Raw genomic sequence first — 17357 nt, forward strand, 5'->3', positions numbered from 1 at the left:
AAGAGCTCGGCGGAATAGTGTGGTTCATCTAAAGATAATTATGGTGAATGATCTATTACGTATAAAGGTCATGGAGGGAGATTCTACTATGAGGGTTTACAAATACCCATATAGTAGAGAGGAAGGAATGTGATTTAATGAGAATGCGATTAAATTAGGCAAACAGATCTCTTCCAAATCCAAAATGTAAAACAGGAAATTATATGTTCTCACAAAAAAAGAGATACTCTACACTCTCAAACGTCTTATATGGGTAACATAAACAATCCATTGTAGAGTTCAAACTCACAAATCAAAGTCTCATGCTCAGGTGAATATGTTGGCCTGGCTAAAACAAAACAAAGTGATGGAGGAACTCAATGGGTCAGACATCTCACCACCCTTATTTGAAGTCAGACTTTGTTCTCACCTCACCCTGTTATAATTGGTAATATTTTAACAACAATTCTGAATATGAAGAAAATATAAAGATAAAATAATCTTAATTTCACTTTTTAAACAATAAAACATTGTTGTCCCAATTCTGAACAGCACCCTCCTCCCTTTATTCGAAGTGAGGCTTAAAATTATTGATTTAATGTTTTGTATAATCAATGTCTCTTTTAATGTGAACTTGGTGTATGGAACGAGAGTAAATGCCTTTCGTAATATCTATTTATAAAATGGATAATAAGCCTAGCTTTGCAATTACGTTAATTGTTCCCATTTAGTCTGAAAAGCCCATCTGCAGCAAAGATGAGTCTGCTTTCAACCAGTAAAGAAAATGTCAATTTTTAACTTTGGCTTGAATCTATATTGCTAAAAGCAAAATTAAGTAGAAGAAGAGAAAATGAAAATTGCTTTCTTTGAAAGGCTCAGCTTGACTAACATCAAACATGGTCGCATGCAGACACAATCACTAATGGTAATTGCACATTTTAACAAAGAATGCCTGAAATATATAAAATTCCTTTAACAGTAAAATCCCATCACTGCAGATCTGCTGCAAATTGGATGCTTTTCTTTTCTATTGTATTCATTCCTTTATTTTGTGCATTAGTTTGATCTGTGGTAACTTAGTGGTTCAGTGACTGGTATAACAGCGAAACGGTGAAGATGGAATCATGAAATCAAATCCTATCAATGCAGGAGGTCTGGGTGATGGGTGGTGTTGGAGATTCAAATTCAAGTAATTCAAGAAATCTGGAATTGAAGAAAAATGTGATATAATTAATAAGTTTACCGTAAATATATAATCCAATTTATAATCTTCTCTGTGACTGACATTTTTCTATACTAACAATGCATTATAAATGCACCTTGTTGTCAATGCCCTTGTTCATTTCAGCTAATCTGGCATTGGAAGTTTGGGATTTCAGATATTTTTGATTTACAATGGTACAATGTTTACCACATTTATGTTCCTCACCTTTAGTTTGCTACTTTTGATTCAGACAAGGAGAGAGAATTAGAATGAGACCTGGCTATCTTGCTGTTAGGTTACATTGGTTAAAATGGGAGAGGTGACGGTCTGGCATTTGTAATAGTGGCACGAGAGTTTGCGCATGCTTAATTTGTATGCAGGTGCAACAACAGCTTTCATGGGATCTGCACCTATTGGAATCACATTGTGATAAGTGTAAACTTGTCACTTGGACTGATGCAGGAAATGTTGGTATCACAACAGCTCAGGCATCAACTACAGAGAGAGATCGGGCATTAATGATTCATTATAATGATCTTTAATTTCAAGAAAGTCCCTGGTTTCACCACTAAGTCTCAACTCACTGCTCTCGAGCATCCTCAAACTATTTCTCCCCACCATATTCATCACTTCAGCAGATTAGAAGAGAGGAATAAACAGGTAGCTAAAGTAAAAAGTAAAGTAAAGTATCCTTTATTGTCATTCAGACATTTCAGTCTGAACGAAATTGTGAACCTTCCAGTCATAACATAGAATAAAATAACAAAACACAGTTTAACATCCAGCACAGTGAGTCTACCAGGCACCTCCTCACTGTGATGGAAAGCAAAAGTCTAAAAGTCCATGTCTCTTCCCTCCTTGTCTCCCACTGCATTGAGGCGATCCAGGCTTCCAGTGTTAGGCCCCCTGCCGGGTGATGGTGTCCAGCGGCCGCATCCGAGCTCCGCGAACGGGCTGGTTCAAACTCCGCGGCCCGGGGCGGTCAAAGCTGCCGAAGCTGCCACCGTCCAGTCCAGCAGACGAAGCTGTCGTGGCGGGAGCTCCAGAAAACCGGTCACCAACCTGGGACCTGCAAGCTCCCAACATTGTCGTCCACTAGGCCCGCTGCCGAGCCTCCAGGGCTCCGAAGTCGGGTCGCCGCCACTGCAACGCCACCACAGCCCCGAAGTCGGCCAGCTCTGTGTTGGTCAGTCCTGGCTCTGATTTATCTCGGAGCCTCGAGGTCGGTCCCAGGTGGAGGCCGCCAGCTCCGCGATAGGCCTCAGCGTAGATGGAGACGGAGACGGGGGATACGACAAGATAAAGGTCGCATCCCCCCCGAAGGAGGACACTAAAATCAGTTTCTCCCCCCCCCCCCCCCCCCTCCACACATACACAACTAAAATAAACGAAATAAACTAAACAACAGGACAAAAGAGAACAAAAACAAAAGAAAAGACAGACGGACTGCAGGTGAGCCGCAGCTGCTTGGGCAGCGCCACCACTTCCGGAGGTGAAGACAAATCATGCTCAAACTGCACAATCATGTTGTAACCAATCATTCAAATAATGCATAAAAAAGACTGATTTTATCCTGTCAACATATTCCTGATGAGATTTATGACTCATAAATTTATAGGATTATTGAGAGTATGCAAACAGAAATTTAATGTTTTATTTAATAGACAATAGACAATAGGTGCAGTAGGCCATTCGGCCCTTCGAGCCAGCACCGCCATTTAATGTGATCATGGCTGATCATCCACAATCAGTACCCTATTCCTGCCTTCTCCCCATATCCCCTGACTATTTTTAAGAGCCCTATCTAGCTCTCTCTTGAAAGCATCCAGAGAACCTGCTTCTAAGGCAGAGAATTCCACAGACTCACAACTCTGTGAGAAAAAGTGTTTCTTCATCTACATTCTAAATGACTCTTACTCCTTATTCTTAAACTGTAGTCCCTGGTTCTGGACTCCCCCAACATCGGGAACATTTACTGTGTTAACAGAAAAAATAAGAATCACCTAGTATGATATGTCAACAGTGAGCAGCAGGGGAGGAACCTATATTTGAAGCTGGATTAATGTGTAGCCCATCGTGCAAAGCTTCTTATGTAGAATTAAGATTAATCCCATATTTACCAAGCAGATGCAATGAGATTTTAATGTCAAATTACAAAAATAAACAATGTAAAATCATTAAAGATTAAGTGAAAAGGGCATAAAGAAAATAACTCATAATACTCCACCATCTGCCTGATAGTGGGCATGAATCCTATCCCACTGTTACATTTGGGTTTTTTTTTTCTTCTTGTTTTACATAATTATTGGCCTGTCCCACTTAGGCGATTTTTCAGGCGACTGTCAAGTTGCCGGCAGTCGCCTGAAAAAACGGCAACTGGAACGGCAACTGTCAGAGTGGAACACACACAAACAAATCGCTTCCTTCACCAGCCTGTTATGCAGGCAGGGGACAGGGCAAGCGGAGGGAGCCCTGTCTAAAAAATTCACAAGGTGCAAAGCCAAGGTGAAACAGACACACACCGTGATGAACAGGAAGGATGGCGGTGTAAAAAAACGGCTGCTGTACAATGTACAGTAAGTCATTTGAAAGAGGGGGAGAGGGGGTGAGAAGGAGTGGAGACAACTTTTAAGAAGCCAGAGATACATGGCTGTGAAGCTCGGCAGATATTTAACATTACCGGTCGGTTATCCTTGGTTCTGAAAACTGCTGCTTACCTTTTTTTCCCCCAATGTGCCAATGAAATTCACCAGTCAGCACCGGCTACAACCTACGAGAACCTCCGAGAACCTTCGACCTCCTGGTAACCCATTAGGACCTCCTGGCGACCCACCTATGGCAAGAGAATTCTCGCTACTCGCCATGGTGGCTTAATTCTAGTCGCCGCTAACATTTCAACATGTTAAAAAATTCACGGAGACCATAAAGAGGCTGCGACTAGTTCCCAGAATGCGGGAACTCCTCATGATCATGAAGGCGACTCCTCGGCAGCCACCGGCGAACATGTGGGTAGCTAGTGATCAGCTTGTGTAAAAAGTACATAGCTGCAACTCTTATCCCTCTGATTTACAGGGTTTTTTTTCCCCTTTAAGAAGCACTGATATTTTAGCTTTGACCCTCTCGGGCAAAGATCAAACTGGAAATCTGTTTCATCTTACCTCATCGGCTGGCATTGCTACATTTATCAGTATGTCACTCCCACCCACCTTTTTTTTTGTAAATCAGCATCTGCAGTTCCTTGTGTCAACTAAATACAGAATTATCTTATTATATATGATCATTCTTCCCACCTTATCATCATCACCTCCTCAAAGGAAGTTTGGAGAAGGTTCAACTTTTCTGGCATAATTTAGTTATGGATGAGCATTTGCAATATTAGTTCTCTCCATGAATGAATAGATGTAATATTTTTTTTAAACTCTCAGAGCTCTGTGTTGTATTTCTATAAGCCTGGCAAATTAACAAAATCATCATAAAGGTATCTCATATCAAGTAGACAAGATTAAAGATAACTGAAGTGGTATCAATTATCTGTGTGAGAAAGTTGGAGTGCTGGAAACAGATAACAATGATAAAAACAGGAAACAGTCAGCAGGTCAGATGGTATCCATGGAGAACAGAATTAACGTCATAGATAAATGATCTTTCATCAGAACTCATCAATTCTTTCTTCCTCATGTTTAATTAATTTGGTTTCCAGCAGTAATGCACATGGCAAAGTCTTCATTTACATTCTTGCACTGCAAGGCAACACAAGCTCCAAATAAAGTAAGTCAAGAACTTTATTCAGTTTGTACACAGAACACAAGCCACCACAAATGATGCAAAAGCAAATGTAGAAAAATAGTAGAGTCATATTGGTAATTATGTTAAAAGCTATTCCTTCTGTACAGTTTTAGTCAAAATAAATCGAAGATTTCCATCTTGCAATGGCATCAATGTATACAATAAACCTGCTTCCATATACATGAATAGTTATAAAGGACTGAAAATTTCTTGGTACCGCTCCCACTACACTGGCATTAATTCACATGAATACGCTCACCCTGCCCGTAAATAGATAGTCTGCTAGCAGTTCCAGAGAATTCCTCAGCTGAAATCTGAAAGCACCCCAACTTGCTTGTATCCACTATCTGTTAAACTAAATAGTTTGGTCTGTGTTGCTCGCCCCAAAGTTACAATGGACCAGTGACCACACTGGATCTCAGTAACCATTAAGATGAGTGGACGTAGACTGATATGGTAGATATTCAAAATATTCATTAATTGCTAATATGGTTCTCTGTAGTCAATAGTTTTAATATTAAAAGTGGGAGCAGAGGGTGGGATTCTGTGTCCAGGAAGTTGAGTTGGTGTTGCTGGTGATAGCATTCTTGACTTTTTACAATGCCGTCAATATTTGTAAACCTTGAATCAAAAAGAGGTGTGAATTTTGGAAATCTGAATTAAAAGCAGAAACAAGAGGAAAGTTTGAATAGCACTTGAAACTGAAAACAAGTTAATTCTACATTTATTTGTGAAAATGGTCTTGCTCAGAATACTTCCAATTCATGTTCTCAGTGATCTACTCTCCATTCTGAAGTGTCCCCGGCTTGAAAATTAGCACAATGGGTACATGGAACCATATAGCACAGGATAGATTATTCAGCCCCGTGTCTGTGCCAAACATGATGCCAAGATAGACTAATTTCATCTTCCTGCACATGATCCATATCCTTTCTGTTCCTGCATATCCATGTGCCTACCTAAAAGCCTCTTACCATTATCACATCTGCCTCCACCATTCATGGCAGTGCATTCCACCTGCACAGCATCCTCTGTATAAAAGATCTTGCCGTGCACATCTCCCATAAAGTTTATCCCTCTCACCTTAAATCTATGGCCTCTAGTCTGTGGTATTTCCACCTGGGAAAAAGATTCCGAATGTCTATCCTATCTATACCTCTCGTAATTTTATATATTTCTATCAGTCTCACCTCAACCTCCAGCATTCCAGAGAAAACAATCCAAGCTTATCCAAACTCTCCTTGCATTATATACCCCTAATCCAGTACCCCAATGGATAATTGAGATAAATGGGCTCTTTTTAAAAAAATAAGCCTACACAAAGAATTGTATTCCTGACCAGCAGTTTGCCCCTTTACTTTTATATAGCTTGATTAGTCTTCTTAGGTTTGAAAGGACAAGTTTAAGCATTAATTGCTTCTAAACTGAACGTTCGATTGGCTCATTTGTGTGATAGATTACGACCCTCAGGCAAGATTAACAGCAGACAAAGTTAAAGATAGTAGGGCGAGGAACGATGAAGATAACATTTTGCAGCTTTATAAAACTTTGGTTAAACAGCGTTTGGAATATTGTAAGCAGTATCGAATTATAGGATAAATGTGGGGGTTTGGACAGGGTGCAGCAGGGATTTACCAGAATGCTGTCTGGATGAAAAGGTAATAGCTATAGCGAAAAGTGGGGCAAACTTGGGATTGTTTTCTCTGAAGGGTTGGAGGCTGATAGGACTCTTGAGATAAATTTACAAAATTATGAGAGGTATGGATGGGACAAAGAGTCAGAACCTTTTTCCTAATGTGGAAATGTGAAATAGTAGAGCATTAAGTTAGAGGGTGGAAATTTAAAGATGTGCGGGGCAAGATTTTAGTTTTTATACACAGCATGGCAGCTGACTGGAATGCATTGCCAAGGGTGGCAGTGATGGCAGGAACGGTAGGTGGTGTTCAAGAGGCTTGTAGGCACATGAAGATGCAAGCAATGGAGTAGCATGGAGCACTTGCAGGCAGAAAAGTTTAGTTTAATTTGGCATCGTATTTGGCACAGACAACCTGGGTCAAATGCTCTGTTCCTGTGCTGCATAGTTCTACTTTATAAAACACAAAGCTTTGAATTTCTATTGAAACTTGAAATTTACAAATAAAAAAAATGTGGAGCTCCATAGCTGCTGGAGCTTTGTTTTTTTGATATGGCTGATTTCATGCTTTAAACACTGGGAAAGTGTGGAGATTATACAAAAAGGTGAATTTCAAGATTAGAAGACAAAATGAACAACATTGACATTAAGAAATTGGATAAGAAATATTTGACTATTATTTGTCCACTGCTAATATAGTGTGATCAGTGGGGGATAAAGAGACATAAATGAAGAGAAAAGAGACAATCTGTAATTGCTGTGTAAAATGAAATATGAGAAATGTCATGTCTAAATCAACTGGTTTATAGTGTTAAATAGAAATGTATTAAAATGTTTATTATATCTTCCATTTGAAGAGAATCTTATTAGCCATTATAATAATGAATGGTTATTGTTTTAGTTTAATTTGGAGATACAGTGTAGAAACAGGCCCTTTGGCCCACCGAGTCCGTGCCAACCAGCGATCCCCGCACGCTAACACTATCGTACAAACACTGGGGGCAATTTACAATTTTACTAAGACAATTAGCCTACAAACCTGTATGTCTTTGGAGTGTGGGAGGAAACTGGAGCTCTCGGAAAAAAACCCATGTAGATCACGGGGAGAAAGTACAAACTCTGCAGACAGCACCAGCAGTCAGGATCGAACCCGGGTCTCTGGTGCTGTAAGGCAACAGTTCTACCGATGCGCCACCCTATGATGTTTTGTTAATTATGACAATGTACAAAGCAGGAAAAGCTGTAGCTCCCTTTATGTTCCACGTATGAACATACTCTCAGCCTTACAGTGTGCTTATTCCCCCGATATAGTGGTTTTGCTGAACAGCACAATATAGTTGTGGCAAGAACACAACCAGTCTATGTAAGAAATCTTAAATCCTGAGACCTTACATGGAGGTTGATGCTCCTGTCGATGTTTCTTTGAATCTGACTGTGCCTAGAACTGATTTAGGACAATCAATGATATAGCCCATTACCCAACGATGCTTCAATGACCTTGCCATATCAAATGTGTAGTAGCTCATTGAATTCCTTCTTGCTGTTAGGCTTACCAAAGTCATTCAAATTGACCTGCAGATGGTGTCATTAACTGAGATATGATTTTTACACAAAAAAAATCAATACAAATTGACAGACAGAATAGAAAGTTACATGCACTCATTACTCTTAGTGGCCAAAAATCGAAATAACCACACAAGAGCATGGCAATGGGCATCTCTAAGGTTGCCCAACCACCTACTCTTGAGATTCAATTGCATTACAATCAGAAACTCCTCAACCATCAATAACCTTCAAATCAAGGGTGGAATGTAACTGAACTGGTTGCAGAAATAAGAGGTTGCAGAAGAAAATCTAATGTTGGTGGCAAATGACTTGCTTCCTGACTCTCTAAATCCTGGAATCAAGGGATATGGGGAGAAAGCAGGAACGGGATACTGATTCTGGATGATCAGCCAAGATCATATTGAATAATGGTGCTGGCTCTAAGGGCTAAATGGCCTATTCCTGCACCTATTTTCTGTTTCCCCTCATCAACAACGCAAATGCTAAGAGTCCATTGCCCATGTCTTCATTAGATTGATCAGAAAGAAATTAAGAGATTTCACAAAGAATCCACGAGGAATACTTTGGTGAATTTTATTTCTCAGAACTAGTTTTGGTAGAGTGAATGTGTCTGTCCATTGTACAATATATCACTATAAATTGTGCCTGAATTCAATTTGAATAAATAATATGTGGTATATCCAATCTGGCAGTTTAACAAACATGTGATGATAAAATTAGCCATTGTATCGGTTTTCTTTCAACCCTTTCCAGTAGCTTTTGGGTTTAATTTCATATTTCCAGGATTCCTCCTGGTGTATTGGCATGATCTTCAAAATGAAGCAGAAGGAGAATTATTTATGCTGGAAGAGGAAGGGAGCTAAACAACCGGTAAAATATAGTGGCATGGGACTTACTTTGCGAGTAGAAAAATACTTTGTGTACATTTTACGTATTTTGATTAACCTAAAGATACCCAGAGAGACGGCACATTTCAATGTCAGTTGCAAGCATTAGTCAACCACAGACTCATATTGCACAAATATGATTGCCCCAAACTAACTAACATCTAGATAACATACTGTTCTAGAGTATATATTATGTCCACATCTTTTGCTACCCTGTCATTTCAGTTAAAAAAAAAACACATTTGAAGGTGCAATTTATAAACAGGATTTTACATTCTTACTTGTACAATTTCAAATACTGTCAGGATTAATATACCATACTATGTAAATATTCATTATTCATGAAAGATAAATAGTGCATATAGGCAGTACACAATCATCTTATGGGTACATTTAATAGCAAATAACACTGAATCAGGATATGGCACTTCAATCATTTACAGAAGGATGTCCCAAACACAACATAATCAAACCAAAACTGAATATTCAATAATTTCTCCACCGGTACTGTAGCTTCAGAATCAATCTTTGATTGCTGCCCTTCAAAGATGTTCATAGTGGTACCACAGGGGGCTGGAAATGCTACACAAGACTGGCGTACTTGCTACATTTTTTGATAGCAGGATTGTAACATTTCCAACCTATGCATGGCAACAGATGGGAGGTGAGCAATCAACAGATTTCCAGATAATTGGAAGGTAGGGAGGTGGAAGTCCTCATAAAAATATTTTAACACAACTGTCTGTAGTAATAATATTTGAATCTGAATGCGCAAGTTTTCTCAGACTCAGAAACCTGGTGACTGAAGGGAAGAGATGTGGTCATCAATTTGCTATAGGAGGTATCATAGATTTAGCAGGTTAATGTAAGAAAGTGAATTTGCAGCATTGATAGCAAATCTTGATACACAACCCTTCTCTACGCACCCATCAACCAGATGAAATATCTTCCCCTTTGTTGATCCATGTCTTTCACGGAGTGATCCGTGATTTTCTCAACTCCTTCCCCAAGCTTTCTGCTCTCACTGTGATCCACTCGTTCAAGTTCAGTTTCTCCAAAATAACAAAGTCAGTTTTTTAATTAAGTCTATCAACATTTTTAGTCATTTAGAAATGATAAATATTTTTCTTCACCAATGTCTTATAAGTTGTAACACTAATTTATTTTTCAGTAGCTAGATCTTGACTTTGCATTGTAGTTAAACTGGACATTTGCAGCCATGAGACTGCTTATAACTTTCTGTCTTTGTTAACATTTGAAAACAACAACAAAAATATAGTAGTCCAGATATTGCAGGGAATTATCTACATTTACATGCACAAGCCTACTGACATTCCCGGGAATAACTCTGAGCAACCTGCAGATTCCCACACAAATGAAGAACTACCAGATGTCAATCTGCTATTGGAGACATAAGAAACTGCAGATGCATGTATCTTGAGTAAACTACAAACTGTTGGGGAATCTAAGCAGGTTAGGAAGCATCCATCCGTGGTGGGAAATGGACTGATGAATCTGAAGAAGGGTCTTGAGCTGAAACAATACCTGTCCATTTCCCTCCAAAGATCCTGCCTGACCAGCTGAGTTCCTCCAGCAGTTTCCTTTACATCAGTATGCTACTCTCCCCCCCAAAAGGACAGCTTGTTTTAATTGTCAGTTCTTCCTGTTCTTCCCTTTTGGAGTTCAACATGACAGAGCAAATTTAATGTACTGAAGAAACTGAATGAGTAGGATAGAAATTATGCAGGAAGTGTTTCCCTGCTCAGTTTAAGGGTTTAGGTTTATTATTGTCACGTATATCGAGATATATTGTTTTGTTTTGCTTCCCATCCAAACAGATCAGGTATAGCATACATAAATACAATCGTCAAACTTAAGTACAATAGATAGAGCAAAGGGGAAGATACAGAGTGCACAATATAGTTCTCAGCATAGTACGCATTTGAAAGTAATGTAATGGTTGAATTAGCAGTACCTCATTTCAAACCATGCTCACAAAAGCCAGAAGATTTTTTAGATAAATGTTTCGGCTAACTTGAAGGGACCAATAAATCATGAGGCCACCTGCAAGGTCACTATGATGAGATTTTGCCTTCCTTGAGACATCCGAGACTAGTTTGCTGTTTGATTGGACAAATAACTCATGCCATTATGGCGCAAAGGAGGATAGCTAGATATGACACATAGTTACCTGTTGTTCTTAGGGATACAATTATTATATAAACGCATGCTTTGACGGTTAGAGTAGATCTTCACCTTCGGGGAGAGAGAGAGAGATCCTGGCCCCATGGTGCAGGCAATGTCATGACTCTCGAGTTCTCAAGGCCAGTCATCACACACAGGAGCCTCAGATGTGCAGAGGGGGTGTGAGGTGTTGCTTTATTAATTTTTTCCTGTATTTGTTTTTTTTAATGCCGAAAACAACAAGAAATTGCAGAGAGTTGAAACACAAACTAGTCTATCACACAAATCAGCTTCCTCGCCCATCCACCGCCCCCCTCCCGTCCCACGCCACCTGCAACAACCCCATCTATACTTCACGCTACCTCGGGAAAACAGCCAATGTCAAGAACCAAATGCACCCTGGTCATTCTCTCTTTTTCCATTTCCCAAATAGCAGAAGATACAAAAACTTGAACGCACATACCACCAGATTCAAGGACAGCTTCTTCCCTGCTGTTATCAGACTCTTAAGTGGACCTCCCAGGGATGAATTACTGATCTTCTAATCTACCTCTTTGCAGTCCTTGCACTTTTTAAAATCTCCACTTTCACAGTAGCCTTAACATTATATTCTGTAGTTTGATTTTTTTTTCTATTGCACTATTGATATGTTTATGTATTGTATGATATGCCTGGATAGCAATGGTATGATTTTCAGTGTATCTCAGTACGTGTGACAATAATAAACCAATACCAATAATGACCACATTGAGGTGAGATTCCGCATTGCTAGTTATCTGAACATGTTGAGATCATGAACACATTTTGCTCCAATCTCAAATCACACAGTGCTGCAAAGATTGGATATCAGTGTGTGCAAACTCGGTAACACACAAATCCCACGATAAGCATGTCGTAGTGCGATTATATTTCACACATCATTCTAACTGTCTCTCGACACTGCATGAAGTTGCTCTTGCTAAAATGTGCCACTGTGATAGAGAAGGCTTTTGCAGAGAAACTTGGGCTAAAACTGATACAGGCACATTGCAGGCTGTATACACTACACATTGGAATAACTCAAAATTATGTGTAGAGAATCCAATAAACTATTTTGGTGCTGATTTCAGTTCAAGGGGGACCAAATAACAAATGTTCATTTCCATAGGGCAACAGACATTTAATGCTTCAACAGTAGATAAGAACATAAATTAAAATTGCCCATTCAAGTTGTATTTCATAGAAAGCCTAGTGATAACTTCTGTGAATTTAAGGCAGGAAAGCAGTTTTTAGATAAACTTAATCTCAGAAGTATATTTCTTTTGGTAATATTTACAACATAATCATTTTGATTGTATGGGTTAGTGTATGGATGTATGGAGAAACAAATCAATACCGACCCGACCCATGCTCTCCCACAAGAAAGCCTCTGGAAATGTTTTCACGTGAACCATCGGGTGCCAAGAGTGAACTGGAGATGCTATTTGAAGTAGTTTAGCCCAGCCACCAGAAGGAATTTTTCCAGGAACAGTTCAGAGTCGAGGACGGCAATGTGGGCTGCCCGGCCAATTAATGCATTGGCAGTGTTTGGCAATGCGTGGAAAATATCGTAGCGGATCAAGGTACAGTCATCAGCTTCTGTCACCGGCCGAAGAAGGTTGTTAATCATCTCGGTGTAAACGCAACCTGAGTTATCATAAAAAATAATTAGAAGCAATTCCATTCATCTAATATGCCCCAAAGGGTAACATCCTGTAACCATTATATCATCTTAATGTACATAATTTGCATGCTCTTATCTTGCAAGGTAGCAGGTTGTAAGAACAAATCAATTAATGGATGAGAAATTACCAAGGCAGTTCACCTTTTACCTTCCTGGTAACTGCATAGATATGGAGGAGTTAACTAATTTAGTAATCAATTTATCTATAGCAGATTCAGGTATGATATAAAAAAATTCTTGCGACCTCAGGTCCAAACATTTCTATTTGTTATGAACATGCTCCACTAGCCACATCACACTCTAACAATGTAGTTAATGGAAGAAAACTGTCTAATTTATATTTGAATGCATTAATTGTATTTGATTCCACTGTCTACATATTAATTTTGAATTTAGAATAAAGACACAAAATTCTGCAGTAACTCAGCAGGACAGGCGGCATCTCTGGAGAACATGGATAGGTGATGTTTTGGGTTGGGACCCTTCTTCAGGCTAATCTTAATTTTTTGATTTTGAATATCCACATGGTCTTCCAATTGGTTCAACTGTTCAGGATATTGCGGAATAACTAGTCACTTCATAATACAAGATTAAATGCAGCAGCAACAAAAAATAATAATTTCTCGACCTTACTTTCTGTGAGAATAGGAGGACATTCCAGGTTACTGCTTGGAATCAATCCAATAACCCGAGAGAAGAAAAAAAGTTGATTTTGGAAGACTTCCCCTCTCTGAATCATCAAGCCTTTATCTCCATGGAATATTTATCTGAGCTTCACCATGTATTCAGAGTTCAAGACTAATACGTACTTTTCTTTCATTTGCATGAAAACCCGTATGAAATACTATTTTTTTTTTCTTGACTACGCATACCATTTCTAATGAGAACTTATTGTGGGTGGTTTTTGCACCATCTCCATCTGTCTCTATCCACAGGCAATGCTATTCATATGTTTGACTTTCTAGGAAACCATAGTGAAAGGCAAAACTTACAATGTAAGAAATAGGTAATGTTAAACTGAATAAGAGGACAAGCACTATATTGGTTACTGCTATATTGGTTACGTGATACTAAATATTGTTTAAAGGGCATTATTTATTTTCAGCTTGTGAGGGGGCAATAATAATGAGTTCTGTTGCTACAATGGTTTACAATGAGAGATAGTGCAATGATATTTGCTGCCTTAGTGAAATGGAAGAAACATTAGTTGGACTATAATAGCTGGATTAGCACCAATTGCAATGCATGGAAATCCAAAGCCATAATCATGATGGCCTTTCAGAGCCATGTGGCAATCTTCCCTCTCTCAATGTTCCTTTGATAAACTTTAAAAAAACTGTAAAGGTTTTAAGCACTAATCATTCCAAACATGTTGATGCATCCATTTTTAAACTAACAGTAAAAAACCTTTGAGGTTTAAGGAAAGAAAACACAAGGAACAAAAAATGATATAGACAACACTTACCAATCTGTCTATCTTTCAGTGCGGTCTTACACATTTCAATCCGGGCAGAATGAAAAGGAACATATCGGTCTTGTGGTGATGCCACCAACATAACATTCTTGAAGTACTGCAGCCCTATGTCAAAGTAATGAGATGCAACCAGAAAGGAGATTTAGTTATTGAAAGTGTGCTTTGCTGAGTCTCGCTGAACCATCTGCTGAGTAGAAAGGTAGATTAAATCCCCACCCCAAATTACACATCAGTAGAGAGAGTCATGCAGTCATACAGCATAGAAACAGCCCCTTCGACCTAACTCATCCATGCTGACCAAGATGCCCCAAGATGACCAAGCTAGTCCCTTTCATTGCAAAAGGATTTGATTTGAGTATAGGAGCAGAGAGGTTCTACTGCAGTTGTACAGGGTCTTGGTGAGACCACACCTGGAGTATTGCGTACAGTTTTGGTCTTCAAATCTGAGGAAGGACATTATTGCCATAGAGGGAGTGCAGAGACGGTTCACCAGACTGATTCCTGGGATGTCAGGACTGTCTTATGAAGAAAGACTGGATAGACTTGGTTTATACTCTCTAGAATTTAGAAGATTGAGAGGGGATCTTATAGAAACTTACAAAATTCTTAAGGGATTGGACAGGCTAGATGCAGGAAGATTGTTCCCGATGTTAGGGAAGTCCAGGACAAGGGGTCACAGCTTAAGGATAAAGGGGAAATCCTTTAAAACCGAGATGAGAAGAACTTTTTTCACACAGAGAGTGGTGAATCTCTGGAACTCTCTGCCACAGAGGGTAGTTGAGGCCAGTTCATTGGCTATATTTAAGAGGGAGTTAGATGTGGCCCTTGTGGCTAAGGGGATCAGGGGGTATGGAGAGAAGGCAGGTACGGGATACTGAGTTGGATGATCAGCCATGATCATATTGAATGGTGGTGCAGGCTCGAAGGGCCGTATGGCCTACTCCTGCACCTAATTTCTATGTTTCTATGTTTCTATAAGACCGGTGTTGGCACTTAGCCATCTAAATCTGTCCTATGTGTAGGAAGGAATTGTAGATGTGGGTTTAAACTGAAGATAGAAACAAAATGCTGGAGTAACTCAGCGGGCCAGACAACATCTCTCGGGAGAAGGAAGTCTGAAGAAGGGCCTAGACCAAAAACGTCATCCATTACTTCTCTCCAGAGATACTGATTGTCCCGCTGAGTTACTCCAGCATTTTGTGTAAATCTTTCCTAATCCTGTACCGGTCCAAGTATCTTCTCTGTCAGTCACACAACCAACTTTTGTATCATTTGCCTATTCTAACAACATTCCATATGATCATGACTGATCATGTAAAATCAGTACCCCATTCCAACTTTTTCCTCATATTCCTTGATTCCTTTAGCCCTAAGAAACTAAATCTAACTTTCTCTTGAAAACATCCAGTGAACTGGCCTCCACTGCCTTCTGTGGCAGAGAATTTCGCAGATTCACAACTCTCTGGGTAAAGATTTTTTTCCTCATCTCAGTCCTAAATGGCTTACCCTTTATTCTTAAACTGTGACCCCTGGTTCTGGACTCCCCCCAACATCGGGAACATTTTTGCTGCATACAGCCTTTCCAATCCTTTAAGAATTTTATATGTTTCTATATGATTCCCTCTCATCTTTCTGAATTCCAGTGAATACAAGCCCATTCGGAATTAATCTCGTGAACCTACGCTCACTCCCTCAATAGCATTAATGTCCTTCCTCAAATTAGTAGTCCAAAATTGCACACAATATTTCAGGTGTGGTTTCACCAGGGCCCTGTACAACTGTAGTAGGACCTCCTTGCTCCTAAACTCAAATCCACACGCAATGAAGGTCAACATGCCATTAGCTTTCTTCACTGCCTGCTGTACCTGCATTCTTACTTCAGTGACTGATGTACAAGCACACCCAGGTATTGTTGCATCTCTCCTTTTCCTAATCTGACACCATTCACATAATAATCTGCCTTCCTATTCTCGCCACCAAGGTGGACAACCTCACATTTATTCACATTATACTGCATCTGCCACACATTTGCCCACTCACCCATTTATGAAAGTCACCCTGCAGCCACATAGCATCCTCATCGCAGTTCACACTGCCACCCAGCTTTGTGTCATCCGCAAACTTGGATAATTCACATTTAATTCCCTCGTCTAAATCGTTAATATATTGTAAATATTGTAAATATCTGGGGTCCCAGCACTGAGCCTTGCGGCACCCCACTGGTCACTGCCTGCCATTCTGAAAAGGACCTGTTAATTCCTACTCTTTGCTTCCTACCTGCCAACGTTCTCTATCCATGTCAATACCCTATCAAAAATACCATGTGCTCTTATTTTGCACACAGGTCTCTTGTGTGGGACCTTGTCAAAGGCTTTTTGAAAGTCCAGATACACCACATCCACTGGCTCTCCCTTATCCATTCTATTTGTTACATCCTCAAAAAATCCAGAAGATTAGTCGAGTATGATTTCCCCTTCATAAATCCATGTTGACTTTGACTGATCCTGTCACTGCTTTCCAAATGTGCTGCTGTAACATCTTTAACAGGCGACTCAAGCATCTTCCCCACTACTGATGTAAGGCTACTGGTCTATAATTCCCCATTTTTCTCTTTCCCTCCTTTCTTAAAAAGTGAGGTTACATTGGCTACCCTCCAGTCCTCAGGAACTGACCCAGAGTAGAGAGAACATTGGAAGATGATCACCAATTCATCCACAATTTCTAGGGCCACCTCCTTGAGTACTTTGGGATGCAGACCATCGGGCCCTGGGGATTTATCTGCCTTCAGTCCCAACAGTTACTTAACACCATTTCTTGACTAATGTGGATTCCCTTCAGTTCCTCCCACCCACTGGATTCTCGGTCCCCTCGTATTTCTGGGAAATTGTTTGTGCCTTCCTTAGTGAAGACAAAACCAAAGTACTCAATTAACGGTTCTGCCA

At 39.8% G+C, this 17357-nt stretch overlaps 1 protein-coding gene across 2 annotated transcripts in view; it reads right to left on the bottom strand.

Annotated features, from left to right (window-relative positions):
• Positions 1-8656: 8656 nt before the first annotated feature.
• The window catches only part of LOC129696206 (protein FAM135B-like), a 408722-nt gene continuing 400021 nt past the window's right edge, over positions 8657-17357 (bottom strand). For both annotated transcript variants that reach the window (XM_055633862.1, XM_055633863.1), the window contains 2 exons: positions 14407-14520; positions 8657-12904 (listed from right to left, as the gene is read on the bottom strand). In XM_055633862.1, coding sequence (XP_055489837.1) covers positions 12699-12904; positions 14407-14520 — 320 coding nt within the window. In that variant the 3' untranslated portion in view covers positions 8657-12698. The remainder of the gene's footprint in view (positions 12905-14406; positions 14521-17357) is intronic.

This window comes from Leucoraja erinacea, chromosome 4, assembly GCF_028641065.1.
Source record: "Leucoraja erinacea ecotype New England chromosome 4, Leri_hhj_1, whole genome shotgun sequence".
NCBI lineage: Eukaryota > Metazoa > Chordata > Chondrichthyes > Rajiformes > Rajidae > Leucoraja > Leucoraja erinaceus.